The sequence below is a fragment of the Scyliorhinus canicula genome, chromosome 3, assembly GCF_902713615.1.
Source record: "Scyliorhinus canicula chromosome 3, sScyCan1.1, whole genome shotgun sequence".
Classification (NCBI taxonomy): domain Eukaryota; kingdom Metazoa; phylum Chordata; class Chondrichthyes; order Carcharhiniformes; family Scyliorhinidae; genus Scyliorhinus; species Scyliorhinus canicula.
In genome coordinates, this window is record NC_052148.1 from 6223958 (window position 1) to 6239247 (window position 15290).

Sequence of the window (15290 nt, forward strand, 5' to 3'; positions counted from 1 at the left end):
AATAACTGATGCATGTAGAAATGGTGCAGTCGTTATCATGGGGGATTTTAATCTATATATTGATTGGTTTAACCAGGTTGGTCAAGGCAGCCTGGAGGAAGAGTTTACAGAATGTATCCGTGATAGTTTCCTAGAACATTATGTAATAGAACCTACATGTGAACAAGCAGTCCTAGTTCTGGTCCTGTATCATGAAACAGGATTGACTAATGATCTCATAGTTCGGGATCCTCTCGCAAGGAGTGATCACAGTATGGTGGAATTTAAAATACAGATGGAGGGTGAGAAGGTGAAATCAAACAGTAGTGTTTTGTGCTCAAAGAAAACAGATTACAATGAGATGAGAAAAGATAGACTGGGAGCAAAGATTTTATGGTGAATCAGTTGAGGAACAGTGGAGAACCTTCCAAGCGATTTTTCACTGTTGATACCAACAAAAAGGAAGGACAGTAGAAAGAGGGAAAATCGACCATGGATATCTAAGGAAATAAGGGAGAGTATCAAACTGAAGGAAAAAGCATCCAAAGTGGCAAAGATTAGTGGGAGACTAGAGGACTGGGAAATCTTTAGGGGGCAACAGAAAGCTACTACAAAAGCTATAAATAAGAGTAAGATAGATTGTGAGAGTGAACAGGTGCAGGAATGTGGCAACTAGGGGCTTTTCAGGTAAATATTTTTCCTCTGGAGGATGAGAAGGGTGATTTAATAATGGGAGTTGAGGAAATGGCTGAGGAACTGAACAGGTTATTTGGCTCTGTCTTCACTGTGGAAGACACAACATGCCAGTGACTGATAGAAATGAGGCTATGACAGGTGAGGACCTTGAGATGATTGTTATCACGAAGGAGATAGTGGTGGGCAAGCTCATAGGGCTAATGGTAGACAGGTCTCCTGGCCCAGATGGAATGCATCCCAGAGTGCTAAAAGAGATGGCTAGGGAAAATACAAATGCACTAGTGATAATTTACCAAAATTCACGAAACTCTGGGATGGTCCCGGTGGATTGGAAATTAGCAAACGTGACACCACTGTTTAAAAAAGGAGATAGGCAGAGAGCGGGTAATTATAGGCCAGTTAGCTTAACTTCGGTAGTCGGGAAGATGCCTGGAGTCTATCATCAAAGAAGAAATAGCGAGACGTCTGGATGGAAATTGTCTCATTGGGCAGACGCAGCATGGGTTCATAAAGGGCAAGGTCGTGCCTTACTAATTGAGTGTAATTTTTTGAGAACCTTCCAAAGTGGTAGATAATGGGGAGCCAATGGATGTGGTATGTCTGGATTTCAAGTAAACCTGGCAAGGTGCCACACAAAACTTTGCAGCATACAATAAAGATGCATGGCATTAAGGGTACAGTAGTAGCATGGATAGAGGATTGGTTAATTAATAGAAAGCATAGAGTGGGGGTTAATGGGTGCTTCTCTGGTTGGCAATCAGTAGCCAGTGGTTTCAGGGATCAGTGCTGGGCCCGCAATTGTTCACAATTTGCTTCAATGATTTGGAGTTGGGGACGAAGGGCAACATGTCCAAGTTTGCAGACAACACTAAGATGAGTGGTACAGCAAAAAGTGCAGGGGATACTGGAAGCCTGCAGAGGGATTTGGATGGGTTAAGTGAATGGACTAGGTTCTGGCAGATGGAATACATTGTTGACAAATGTCAGGTTATCCACTTTGTTAGGAATCAGAGCAAACAGGATTTATAATTAAATGATAAAAAATTAAAACATGCTGGTGGAGCAGGCTTGAGGGGCCATGGGGCCTATGCCTGCTTCTAGTTCTTATGTCCTTTTGTGCCTGTCAGGCAGGGAGCAAGTGGTCAAGCGAGGGAATTGTGGTTTACTGATGTAGTTGAATCACTTGACAAGAGGAAGAAGGAGGCTTAGGTGAAGATAACATGTGTAGGTTCAGTTAGGGTGCTCGAGAGTTACAAGTTAGATAGGAAGGATCTAAAGAGACAGCTACGGAGAGCCAGGAGGGGACATGAGAAATCTTTTGTTACTAGTGGTGTACCACAAAGAACTGTTTTGGGGCCACTGCTGTTTGTCATTTTTATAAATGGCCTGGAGGAGGGCGCAGAAGATGGGTGAGTAAATCTGCAGATGGCACTCCACTCGCTGGAGTTGTGGACAGTGCGGAAGGATGTTGCAAGTTACAGAGGGACATAGATAAGCTGCAGAGCTGGCTGAGAGATGGCAAATAGAGTTTAACGCAGAAAAGTGTGAGGTGATTCATTTTGGAAGGAATAACAGGAAGACAGAGTACTGAGCTAATGGTAAGATTCTTGGTGGTGTGGGTGAGCAGAGAGATCTCGTTGTCCATGTATATAGATCCCTGAAAGTTGCCACCCAGGTTGATAGGGTTGATAAGAAGGCGTACGGTGTGTTAGATTTTATTGGCAGATGGATAGTGTTTCAGAGCCATGAGGACAAATTGCAGCTGTACAAAACTATGGTGTGGCCACATTTGGAGTGTTGCGTGCAATTCTGTTCACTGCATTACAGGAAGAATATGGAAGCATTAGTAAGGGTGCAGAGGATATTCATCAGGATGTTGCCTGTTATGGAGGGAAGACCTAATGAGGGAAGGCAGAGGGACTAGAGGCTGTTCTCATTAGAGCGAAGAAGGTTCAGATGTGACTTAATTGAGGCATACAAGATGATCAGAGGATTAGATACGCTGGACAGTGAGAACCTTTTTCCTCGGGTGATGATTTCTAGAACGAGGGTAGATTGCTTTCAATTGAGGGAGATAGATACAGGACAGATGGCAGAGGTAGGTTCTTTACTCAGAGAGTAGTAAGGCCGTGGAATGCCCTGCCTGCTACAGGAGTGGACTCGCCAATATTAAGAGCATTTAAATGGTCATTGGATAAACACATGGATGATAAGAGAATAGTATAGATGGGCTTGACAGTGGTTTAACAGGGCGGCGCAACATGGAGTGCCTAAGTGCCTGCACAATGTTCTTTGTTCTGAAGTGACTCAGGACATTTTACTGCATTAAAGGCACTGTTATCAATGCAAGTTGTTTATGATCAGTGCCAGTATCTCAAATCTTTGCTCAGATATCCTCCCTTTCCTCACCATTTCTGTCAGATTCTGTTTCCTTTCTGCTACATGTGTACATTTAAGGTATCATTCTTCTCACACAGCGGTTGTCGCACCACCATCAAACCTACGCTTCTCGGACATCACGAGGAAAGGTTTCCGGATGGACTGGGATCATGGAGCAGAGGATGTGGACCAGTACAGAATCAGCTGGGTTCCATCTGCAGGAGGGGACAAAAAAGAGGTGATGAAATACATACTTTCTGCTTCTGTGTAGCTCCAGCTGATTTTTAAATTTGCCTTGCAACATGCGAGTGTGAAGCAAAACCGCTGTCAGCCAGATCTGTATATGTATGAAAATGTTCCTCCTTTCCAGGAACAATGTTTCATTGTATCCTTGTAATCCTTTCCACACTTGCTAATGAGTTGCATTCTCTGTTGGCCGAGGCGGCATGATCACACTGAAAACAGCAGGTATTTTCTATCCCAACAGGAACAGGCAAAGAGACGGGCAGGTCTGGAAAATTTGGAGATTGGCCAAGACTCAATTGGGTGGGATGAGCTCTTTGAACCGTAACCTGCAGAAACATGAGCACATTCTTTCTGAATGGCATTACTGTACTAGAAGGTGATCAGAAAACTGCTCTCCGCACGGACCATATGCTCTTTAGTATTCAGATGTTAGGCTCAGTTGCCCACTCAAAGAAGAGCATTTGTGTAATGAACAAAATATCCAAATTAGTTTATTCCTCCAATTTAAAATTCTGCAGAAATACTGCACATGACCATGAGGGAATGCCACTGGGAAAGGTGGCTGCAGCCAAGGGTTGGTAAAGGATTTTAAGGTCCTTGCAGCCCGCTGAGTTATATTAAATTCAAACATCCCCATTTAATTAAGGGAATCAGTTTGCAGAAAACAAATTGGTTTCATGCACTGAACGCATCTTGACCTTCGCTTTGTGCCTACTCTTCCAGATGATTATAAATGGCAAAGAGACAAGCCAGGTTTTTGATAACCTGGATCCTGACACCAAATATGATGTTTTCCTTACTGCCATCTACCCAGACAAGACGGAAAGTATTGACGTCTTAGGCTCCGAGCGTACATGTAAGTCTTTAGTGTATAAAAATCTCCATTAGTCTTTTCTACCCCCTTACCAATTATCTTCAAATATTGAAAAGAGGACAAAGTGACATGGAAAGCACATGCTGCATATTGTGATGTGCAGCAGATCACAATGTCCTTCAGGATGGGGTGTGGGATTAGTATGTTCCCCATGATTCTCTGCTTCTGCTGTAGCAAAGTGTATCTATTGGCTTCATTGGCTACCCTGCTTGTGTCCAATATTCCTGGGCCATACAGCACCTTCAGCCAGATAAAACTATAAAACCATAGAATTCCGACAGTGTAGAAGGTGGCTATTTGACCTTGTGTGTCTGCACCGACCCTCTGAAAGAGCAACCGAAATAGGCCCACTCCCCTGCCCAATTCCTGAAACCCCCCCTAACCGGCACATCTGGGAATATTTAGCTTGACCAATCCACCTAATATGCACATTTTTGGATTGTGGGAGGAAATCGGTTGACCCAGAGGAAACCCACAAAGACACAGAGAGAACGTACAAGCGCCACACAGACAATCTCCCAAGGCAGGAATTGAACCCAGTTCTCTGGCGCTGTGTGGCAGCAGTGATAACCCAACCCCTGATTAATCTATGCCTCCTTCAACTTGCCTCCTCTTTTATTTATGGACCCGCTTCCCCAACCCCTTATCTATTCCTCATAGAAAAATGATTGGCCTCACCCCATTTCCCCACTACCTGGGCGTAACTTGTCTATACAAAGGTAAATAACAATCATATTTGTATTTACCTAACATATTTTAACAGTCTCAAGTATCTTTACTGGATGACATCAGCAGATTGATAATCATTTCAGTTAAACTAGTGATGTTGGTTTTTAGAGAACTTGAAAAAATATTAGCCCATCCCGTTTTGCTGAAGGTGAAAGGGGCGGCATGTGGCTCAGTGGCTAGCACTGGGACTGCGGCACTGAGAAGACAGAGGGTGGTGATGGATGGAACATTTTCAGACTGGAGACCAGTTACCAGCGGTGTAACACAGGGTTCTGTACTGGGTCCTCTCTATTTGTTGTACCAGCCTCCCCGAACAGGCGCCGGATTGTGGCGACTAGGGTCTTTTCACAGTAACTTTATTTGAAGCCTACATGTGACAATAAGCGATTTTCATTTCATTTAATTTTATTTGTGACTTTTATCAATGACTTGGAGGAGGGGGCAGAAGGCTGGGTCAGTAAATTTGCTGATGACACACAGATTGGTGGAGTCATGGATGAGGTGCAGGGCTGTTGTAGGCTGCAAAGAGACATAGATAGGATGCAGAGCCTGGCCGAAAAATGGCAGATGGAGTCTAACCCTGATAAGTGCGAGGTGATTCATTTTGGTAGAAAAAAATTGATGCGGATTACAGGGTCAACCCATGAATCCATTTGGGTGGAAATTTGGAATAGTAAGGTGAAAAAGTCACTGATAGGAGTAGTCTACAGACCACAAAAGAGTAACAATATGGTGGGGCAGTCAATAAACAAAGAAATAACTGATGCATGTAGAAATGGTGCAGTCGTTATCATGGGGGATTTTAATCTATATATTGATTGGTTTAACCTGGTTGGTCAAGGCAGCCTGGAGGAAGAGTTTACAGAATGTATCCGTGATAGTTTCCTAGAACATTATGTAATAGAACCTACAAGTGAACAAGCAGTCCTAGTTCTGGTCCTGTATCATGAGGCAGGATTGACTAATGATCTCATAGTTCGGGATCCTCTCGCAAGGAGTGATCACAGTATGGTGGAATTTAAAATACAGATGGAGGGTGAGAAGGTGAAATCAAACAGTAGTGTTTTGTGCTCAAACAAAGCAGATTACAATGAGATGAGAAAAGATAGACTGGGAGCAAAGACTTTATGGTGAATCAGTTGAGGAACAGTGGAGAACCTTCCAAGCGATTTTCACTGTTGATACCAACAAAAAGGAAGGACAGTAGAAAGAGGGAAAATCGACCATGGATATCTAAGGAAATAAGGGAGAGTATCAAACTGAAGGAAAAAGCATCCAAAGTGGCAAAGATTAGTGGGAGACTAGAGGACTGGGAAATCTTTAGGGGGCAACAGAAAGCTACTACAAAAGCTATAAATAAGAGTAAGATAGATTGTGAGAGTGAACAGGTGCAGGAATGTGGCAACTAGGGGCTTTTCAGGTAAATATTTTTCCTGTAGAGGATGAGAAGGGTGATTTAATAATGGGAGTTGAGGAAATGGCTGAGGAACTAAACAGGTTGGGTCTCTCTTCACTGTGGAAGACACAACATGCCAGTGACTGATAGAAATGAGGCTATGACAGGTGAGGACCTTGAGATGATTGTTATCACGAAGGAGATAGTGGTGGGCAAGCTCATAGGGCTAAAGGTAGACAGGTCTCCTGGCCCAGATGGAATGCATCCCAGAGTGCTAAAAGAGATGGCTAAGGAAAATACAAATGCACTAGTGATAATTTACCAAAATTCACGAGACTCTGGGATGGTCCCGGCGGATTGGAAATTAGCAAACGTGACACCACTGTTTAAAAAAGGAGATAGGCAGAGAGCGGGTAATTATAGGCCAGTTAGCTTAACTTCGGTAGTCGGGAAGATGCTGGAGTCTATCATCAAAGATGAAATAGCGAGACGTCTGGATGGAAATTGTCTCATTGGGCAGACGCAGCATGGGTTCATAAAGGGCAAGGTCGTGCCTTACTAATTGAGTGTAATTTTTTGAGGACCTTCCAAAGTGGTAGATAATGGGGAGCCAATGGATGTGGTATGTCTGGATTTCAAGTAAACCTTTGGCAAGGTGCCACACAAAACTTTGCAGCATACGATAAAGATGCATGGCATTAAGGGTACAGTAGTAGCATGAATAGAGGATTGGTTAATTAATAGAAAGCATAGAGTGGGGATTAATGGGTGCTTCTCTGGTTGGCAATCAGTAGCCAGTGGTTTCAGGGATCAGTGCTGGGCCCGCAATTGTTCACAATTTGCTTCAATGATTTGGAGTTGGGGACGAAGGGCAACATGTCCAAGTTTGCAGACAACACTAAGATGAGTGGTACAGCAAAAAGTGCAGGGGATACTGGAAGCCTGCAGAGGGATTTGGATGGTTAAGTGAATGGACTAGGTTCTGGCAGATGGAATACAATGTTGACAAATGTCAGGTTATCCACTTTGGCAGGAATCAGAGCAAACAGGATTTATAATTAAATGATAAAATATTAAAACATGCTGGTGGAGCAGGCTTGAGGGGCCATGGGGCCTATGCCTGCTTCTAGTTCTTATGTCCTTTTGTGCCTCTCAGGCATGGAGCAAGTGGTCAAGCGAGGGAATTGTGGTTTACTGATGTAGTTGAATCACTTGACAAGAGGAAGAAGGAGGCTTAGGTGAAGATAACATGTGTAGGTTCAGTTAGGGTGCTCGAGAGTTACAAGTTAGATAGGAAGGATCTAAAGAGACAGCTACGAAGAGCCAGGAGGGGACATGAGAAATCTTTTGTTACTAGTGGTGTACCACAAAGAACTGTTTTGGGGCCACTGCTGTTTGTCATTTTTATAAATGGCCTGGAGGAGGGCGTAGAAGATGGGTGAGTAAACCTGCAGATGGCACTCCACTCGCTGGAGTTGTGGACAGTGCGGAAGGATGTTGCAAGTTACAGAGGGACATAGATAAGCTGCAGAGCTGGCTGAGAGATGGCAAATAGAGTTTAATGCAGAAAAGTGTGAGGTGATTCATTTTGGAAGGAATAACAGGAAGACAGAGTACTGAGCTAATGGTAAGATTCTTGGTGGTGTGGGTGAGCAGAGAGATCTCGTTGTCCATGTATATAGATCCCTGAAAGTTGCCACCCAGGTTGATAGGGTTGATAAGAAGGCGTACGGTGTGTTAGATTTTATTGGCAGATGGATAGTGTTTCAGAGCCATGAGGACAAATTGCAGCTGTACAAAACTATGGTGTGGCCACATTTGGAGTGTTGCGTGCAATTCTGTTCACTGCATTACAGGAAGACTATGGAAGCATTAGTAAGGGTGCAGAGGATATTCATCAGGATGTTGCCTGTTATGGAGGGAAGACCTAATGAGGGAAGGCAGAGGGACTAGAGGCTGTTCTCATTAGAGGGAAGAAGGTTCAGATGTGACTTAATTGAGGCATACAAGATGATCAGAGGATTAGATACGCTGGACAGTGAGAACCTTTTTCCTCGGGTGATGATTTCTAGAACGAGGGTAGATTGCTTTCAATTGAGGGAGATAGATACAGGACAGATGGCAGAGGTAGGTTCTTTACTCAGAGAGTAGTAAGGCCGTGGAATGCCCTGCCTGCTACAGGAGTGGACTCGCCAATATTAAGAGCATTTAAATGGTCATTGGATAAACACATGGATGATAAGAGAATAGTGTAGATGGGCTTGACAGTGGTTTAACAGGGCGGCGCAACATGGAGTGCCTAAGTGCCTGCACAATGTTCTTTGTTCTGAAGTGACTCAGGACATTTTACTGCATTAAAGGCACTGTTATCAATGCAAGTTGTTTATGATCAGTGCCAGTATCTCAAATCTTTGCTCAGATATCCTCCCTTTCCTCATCATTTCTGTCAGATTCTGTTTCCTTTCTGCTACATGTGTACATTTAAGGTCTCATTCTTCTCACACAGCGGTTGTCGCACCACCATCAAACCTACGCTTCTCGGACATCACGAGGAAAGGTTTCCGGATGGACTGGGATCATGGAGCAGAGGATGTGGACCAGTACAGAATCAGCTGGGTTCCATCTGCAGGAGGGGACAAAAAAGAGGTGATGAAATACATACTTTCTGCTTCTGTGTAGCTCCAGCTGATTTTTAAATTTGCCTTGCAACATGCAAGTGTGAAGCAAAACCGCTGTCAGCCAGATCTGTATATGTATGAAAATGTTCCTCCTTTCCAGGAACAATGTTTCATTGTATCCTTGTAATCCTTTCCACACTTGCTAATGAGTTGCATTCTCTGTTGGCCGAGGCGGCATGATCACACTGAAAACAGCAGGTATTTTCTATCCCAACAGGAACAGGCAAAGAGACGGGCAGGTCTGGAAAATTTGGAGATTGGCCAAGACTCAATTGGGTGGGATGAGCTCTTTGAACCGTAACCTGCAGAAACATGAGCACATTCTTTCTGAATGGCATTACTGTACTAGAAGGTGATCAGAAAACTGCTCTCCGCACGGACCATATGCTCTTTAGTATTCAGATGTTAGGCTCAGTTGCCCACTCAAAGAAGAGCATTTGTGTAATGAACAAAACATCCAAATTAGTTTATTCCTCCAATTTAAAATTCTGCAGAAATACTGCACATGACCATGAGGGAATGCCACTGGGAAAGGTGGCTGCAGCCAAGGGTTGGTAAAGGATTTTAAGGTCCTTGCAGCTCCCTGAGTAATATTAAATTCAAACATCCCCATTTAATTAAGGGAATCAGTTTGCAGAAAACAAATTGGTTTCATGCACTGAACGCATCTTGACCTTCGCTTTGTGCCTATTCTTCCAGATGATTATAAATGGCAAAGAGACAAGCCAGGTTTTTGATAACCTGGATCCTGACACCAAATATGATGTTTTCCTTACTGCCATCTACCCAGACAAGACGGAAAGTATTGACGTCTTAGGCTCCGAGCGTACATGTAAGTCTTTAGTGTATAAAAATCTCCATTAGTCTTTTCTACCCCCTTACCAATTATCTTCAAATATTGAAAAGAGGACAAAGTGACATGGAAAGCACATGCTGCATATTGTGATGTGCAGCAGATCACAATGTCCTTCAGGATGGGGTGTGGGATTAGTATGTTCCCCATGATTCTCTGCTTCTGCTGTAGCAAAGTGTATCTATTGGCTTCATTGGCTAGCCTGCTTGTGTCCAATATTCCTGGGCCATACAGCACCTTCAGCCAGATAAAACTATAAAACCATAGAATTCCGACAGTGTAGAAGGTGGCTATTTGGCCTTGTGTGTCTGCACCGACCCTCTGAAAGAGCAACCGAAATAGGCCCACTCCCCTGCCCAATTCCTGAAACCCCCCCTAACCGGCACATCTGGAAATATTTAGCTTGACCAATCCACCTAATATGCACATCTTTGGATTGTGGGAGGAAATCGGTTGACCCAGAGGAAACCCACAAAGACACAGAGAGAACGTACAAGCGCCACACAGACAATCTCCCAAGGCAGGAATTGAACCCAGTTCTCTGGCGCTGTGAGGCAGCAGTGATAACCCAACCCCTGATTAATCTATGCCTCCTTCAACTTGCCTCCTCTTTTATTTATGGACCCGCTTCCCCAACCCCTTATCTATTCCTCATAGAAAAATGATTGGCCTCACCCCATTTCCCCACTACCTGGGCGTAACTTGTCTATACAAAGGTAAATAACAATCATATTTGTATTTACCTAACATATTTTAACAGTCTCAAGTATCTTTACTGGATGACATCAGCAGATTGATAATCATTTCAGTTAAACTAGTGATGTTGGTTTTTAGAGAACTTGAAAAAATATTGGCCCATCCCGTTTTGCTGAAGGTGAAAGGGGTGGCATGCGGCACAGTGGCTAGCACTGGGACTGCGGCACTGAGAAGACAGAGGGTGGTGATGGATGGAACATTTTCAGACTGGAGACCAGTTACCAGCGGTGTAACACTGGGTTCTGTACTGGGTCCTCTCTATTTGTTGTACCAGCCGCCCCGAACAGGAGCCAGATTGTGGTGACTACGGGCTTTTCACAGTAACTTTATTTGAAGCCTACATGTGACAATAAGCGATTTTCATTTCATTTAATTTTATTTGTGACTTTTATCAATGACTTGGAGGAGGGGGCAGAAGGCTGGGTCAGTAAATTTGCTGATGACACACAGATTGGTAGAGTCATGGATGAGGTGCAGGGCTGTTGTAGGCTGCAAAGAGACATTGATAGGATGCAGAGCCTGGGCCGAAAAATGGCAGATGGAGTTTAACCATCAAGTGCGAGGTGATTCATTTTGGTAGAAAAAAATTGATGCGGATTACAGGGTCAACCCATGAATCCATTTGGGTGGAAATTTGGAATAGTAAGGTGAAAAAGTCACTGATAGGAGTAGTCTGCAGACCACAAAAGAGTAACAATATGGTGGGGCAGTCAATAAACAAAGAAATAACTGATGCATGTAGAAATGGTGCAGTCGTTATCAAGGGGGATTTTAATCTATATATTGATTGGTTTAACCAGGTTGGTCAAGGCAGCCTGGAGGAAGAGTTTACAGAATGTATCCGTGATAGTTTCCTAGAACATTATGTAATAGAACCTACAAGTGAACAAGCAGTCCTAGTTCTGGTCCTGTATCATGAGACAGGTTTGACTAATGATCTCATAGTTCGGGATCCTCTCGCAAGGAGTGATCACAGTATGGTGGAATTTAAAATACAGATGGAGGGTGAGAAGGTGAAATCAAACAGTAGTGTTTTGTGCTCAAACAAAGCAGATTACAATGAGATGAGAAAAGATAGACTGGGAGCAAAGACTTTATGGTGAATCAGCTGAGGAACAGTGGAGAACCTTCCAAGCGATTTTCACTGTTGATACCAACAAAAAGGAAGGACAGTAGAAAGAGGGAAAATCGACCATGGATATCTAAGGAAATAAGGGAGAGTATCAAACTGAAGGAAAAAGCATCCAAAGTGGCAAAGATTAGTGGGAGACTAGAGGACTGGAAAATCTTTAGGGGGCAACAGAAAGCTACTACAAAAGCTATAAATAAGAGTAAGATAGATGGTGAGAGTGAACAGGTGCAGGAATGTGGCAACTAGGGGCTTTTCAGGTAAATATTTTTCCTGTAGAGGATGAGAAGGGTGATTTAATAATGGGAGTTGAGGAAATGGCTGAGGAACTAAACAGGTTGGGTCTCTCTTCACTGTGGAAGACACAACATGCCAGTGACTGATAGAAATGAGGCTATGACAGGTGAGGACCTTGAGATGATTGTTATCACGAAGGAGATAGTGGTGGGCAAGCTCATAGGGCTAAAGGTAGACAGGTCTCCTGGCCCAGATGGAATGCATCCCAGAGTGCTAAAAGAGATGGCTAGGGAAAATACAAATGCACTAGTGATAATTTACCAAAATTCACGAGACTCTGGGATGGTCCCGGCGGATTGGAAATTAGCAAACGTGACACCACTGTTTAAAAAAGGAGATAGGCAGAGAGCGGGTAATTATAGGCCAGTTAGCTTAACTTCGGTAGTCGGGAAGATGCTGGAGTCTATCATCAAAGATGAAATAGCGAGACGTCTGGATGGAAATTGTCTCATTGGGCAGACGCAGCATGGGTTCATAAAGGGCAAGGTCGTGCCTTACTAATTGAGTATAATTTTTTGAGGACTTTCCAAAGTGGTAGATAATGGGGAGCCAATGGATGTGGTATGTCTGGATTTCAAGTAAACCTTTGGCAAGGTGCCACACAAAACTTTGCAGCATACGATAAAGATGCATGGCATTAAGGGTACAGTAGTAGCATGAATAGAGGATTGGTTAATTAATAGAAAGCATAGAGTGGGGATTAATGGGTGCTTCTCTGGTTGGCAATCAGTAGCCAGTGGTTTCAGGGATCAGTGCTGGGCCCGCAATTGTTCACAATTTGCTTCAATGATTTGGAGTTGGGGACGAAGGGCAACATGTCCAAGTTTGCAGACAACACTAAGATGAGTGGTACAGCAAAAAGTGCAGGGGATACTGGAAGCCTGCAGAGGGATTTGGATGGTTAAGTGAATGGACTAGGTTCTGGCAGATGGAATACAATGTTGACAAATGTCAGGTTATCCACTTTGGCAGGAATCAGAGCAAACAGGATTTATAATTAAATGATAAAATATTAAAACATGCTGGTGGAGCAGGCTTGAGGGGCCATGGGGCCTATGCCTGCTTCTAGTTCTTATGTCCTTTTGTGCCTGTCAGGCATGGAGCAAGTGGTCAAGCGAGGGAATTGTGGTTTACTGATGTAGTTGAATCACTTGACAAGAGGAAGAAGGAGGCTTAGGTGAAGATAACATGTGTAGGTTCAGTTAGGGTGCTCGAGAGTTACAAGTTAGATAGGAAGGATCTAAAGAGACAGCTACAAAGAGCCATGAGGGGACATGAGAAATCTTTTGTTACTAGTGGTGTACCACAAAGAATTGTTTTGGGGCCACTGCTGTTTGTCATTTTTATAAATGGCCTGGAGGAGGGCGTAGAAGATGGGTGAGTAAACCTGCAGATGGCACTCCACTCGCTGGAGTTGTGGACAGTGCGGAAGGATGTTGCAAGTTACAGAGGGACATAGATAAGCTGCAGAGCTGGCTGAGAGATGGCAAATAGAGTTTAACGCAGAAAAGTGTGAGGTGATTCATTTTGGAAGGAATAACAGGAAGACAGAGTACTGAGCTAATGGTAAGATTCTTGGTGGTGTGGGTGAGCAGAGAGATCTCGTTGTCCATGTACATAGATCCCTGAAAGTTGCCACCCAGGTTGATAGGGTTGATAAGAAGGCGTACGGTGTGTTAGATTTTATTGGCAGATGGATAGTGTTTCAGAGCCATGAGGACAAATTGCAGCTGTACAAAACTATGGTGTGGCCACATTTGGAGTGTTGCGTGCAATTCTGTTCACTGCATTACAGGAAGAATATGGAAGCATTAGTAAGGGTGCAGAGGATATTCATCAGGATGTTGCCTGTTATGGAGGGAAGACCTAATGAGGGAAGGCAGAGGGACTAGAGGCTGTTCTCATTAGAGCGAAGAAGGTTCAGATGTGACTTAATTGAGGCATACAAGATGATCAGAGGATTAGATAAGCTGGACAGTGAGAACCTTTTTCCTCGGGTGATGATTTCTAGAACGAGGGTAGATTGCTTTCAATTGAGGGAGATAGATACAGGACAGATGGCAGAGGTAGGTTCTTTACTCAGAGAGTAGTAAGGCCGTGGAATGCCCTGCCTGCTACAGGAGTGGACTCGCCAATATTAAGAGCATTTAAATGGTCATTGGATAAACACATGGATGATAAGAGAATAGTGTAGATGGGCTTGACAGTGGTTTAACAGGGCGGCGCAACATGGAGTGCCTAAGTGCCTGCACAATGTTCTTTGTTCTGAAGTGACTCAGGACATTTTACTGCATTAAAGGCACTGTTATCAATGCAAGTTGTTTATGATCAGTGCCAGTATCTCAAATCTTTGCTCAGATATCCTCCCTTTCCTCACCATTTCTGTCAGATTCTGTTACCTTTCTGCTACATTTGTACATTTAAGGTCTCATTCTTCTCACACAGCGGTTGTCGCACCACCATCAAACCTACGCTTCTCGGACATCACGAGGAAAGGTTTCCGGATGGACTGGGATCATGGATCGGAGGAGGCGGACCAGTACAGAATCAGCTGGGTTCCATCTGCAGGAGGGGACAAAAAAGAGGTGATGAAATCCATACTTTCTGCTTCTGTGTAGCTCCAGCTGATTTTTAAATTTGCCTTGCAACATGCGAGTGTGAAGCAAAACCGCTGTCAGCCAGATCTGTATATGTATGAAAATGTTCCTCCTTTCCAGGAACAATGTTTCATTGTATCCTTGTAATCCTTTCCACACTTGCTAATGAGTTGCATTCTCTGTTGGTCGAGGCGGCATGATCACACTGAAAACAGCAGGTATTTTCTATCCCAACAGGAACAGGCAAAGAGACGGGCAGGTCTGGAAAATTTGGAGATTGGCCAAGACTCAATTGGGTGGGATGAGCTCTTTGAACCGTAACCTGCAGAAACATGAGCACATACTTTCTGAATGGCATTACTGTACTAGAAGGTGATCAGAAAACTGCTCTCCGCACGGACCATATGCTCTTTAGTATTCAGATGTTAGGCTCAGTTGCCCACTCAAAGAAGAGCATTTGTGTAATGAACAAAACATCCAAATTAGTTTATTCCTCCAATTTAATATTCTGCAGAAATACTGCACATGACCATGAGGGAATGCCACTGGGAAAGGTGGCTGCAGCCAAGGGTTGGTAAAGGATTTTAAGGTCCTTGCAGCCCCCTGAGTTATATTAAATTCAAACATCCCCATTTAATTAAGGGAATCAGTTTGCAGAAAACAAATTAGTTTCATGCACTG

The 15290-nt window shown here is 43.7% G+C and overlaps 1 protein-coding gene across 1 annotated transcript in view; it reads left to right on the forward strand.

Annotated features, from left to right (window-relative positions):
- LOC119963598 (tenascin-X-like) overlaps window positions 1-15290 on the forward strand; it is a 621159-nt gene that overhangs the window by 302939 nt on the left and 302930 nt on the right. The window contains exons 47-51 of the mRNA XM_038792929.1: window positions 3153-3292; window positions 4024-4156; window positions 8806-8945; window positions 9677-9809; window positions 14458-14597. Of these exons, the coding sequence (XP_038648857.1) occupies window positions 3153-3292; window positions 4024-4156; window positions 8806-8945; window positions 9677-9809; window positions 14458-14597 (686 nt within the window). The remainder of the gene's footprint in view (window positions 1-3152; window positions 3293-4023; window positions 4157-8805; window positions 8946-9676; window positions 9810-14457; window positions 14598-15290) is intronic.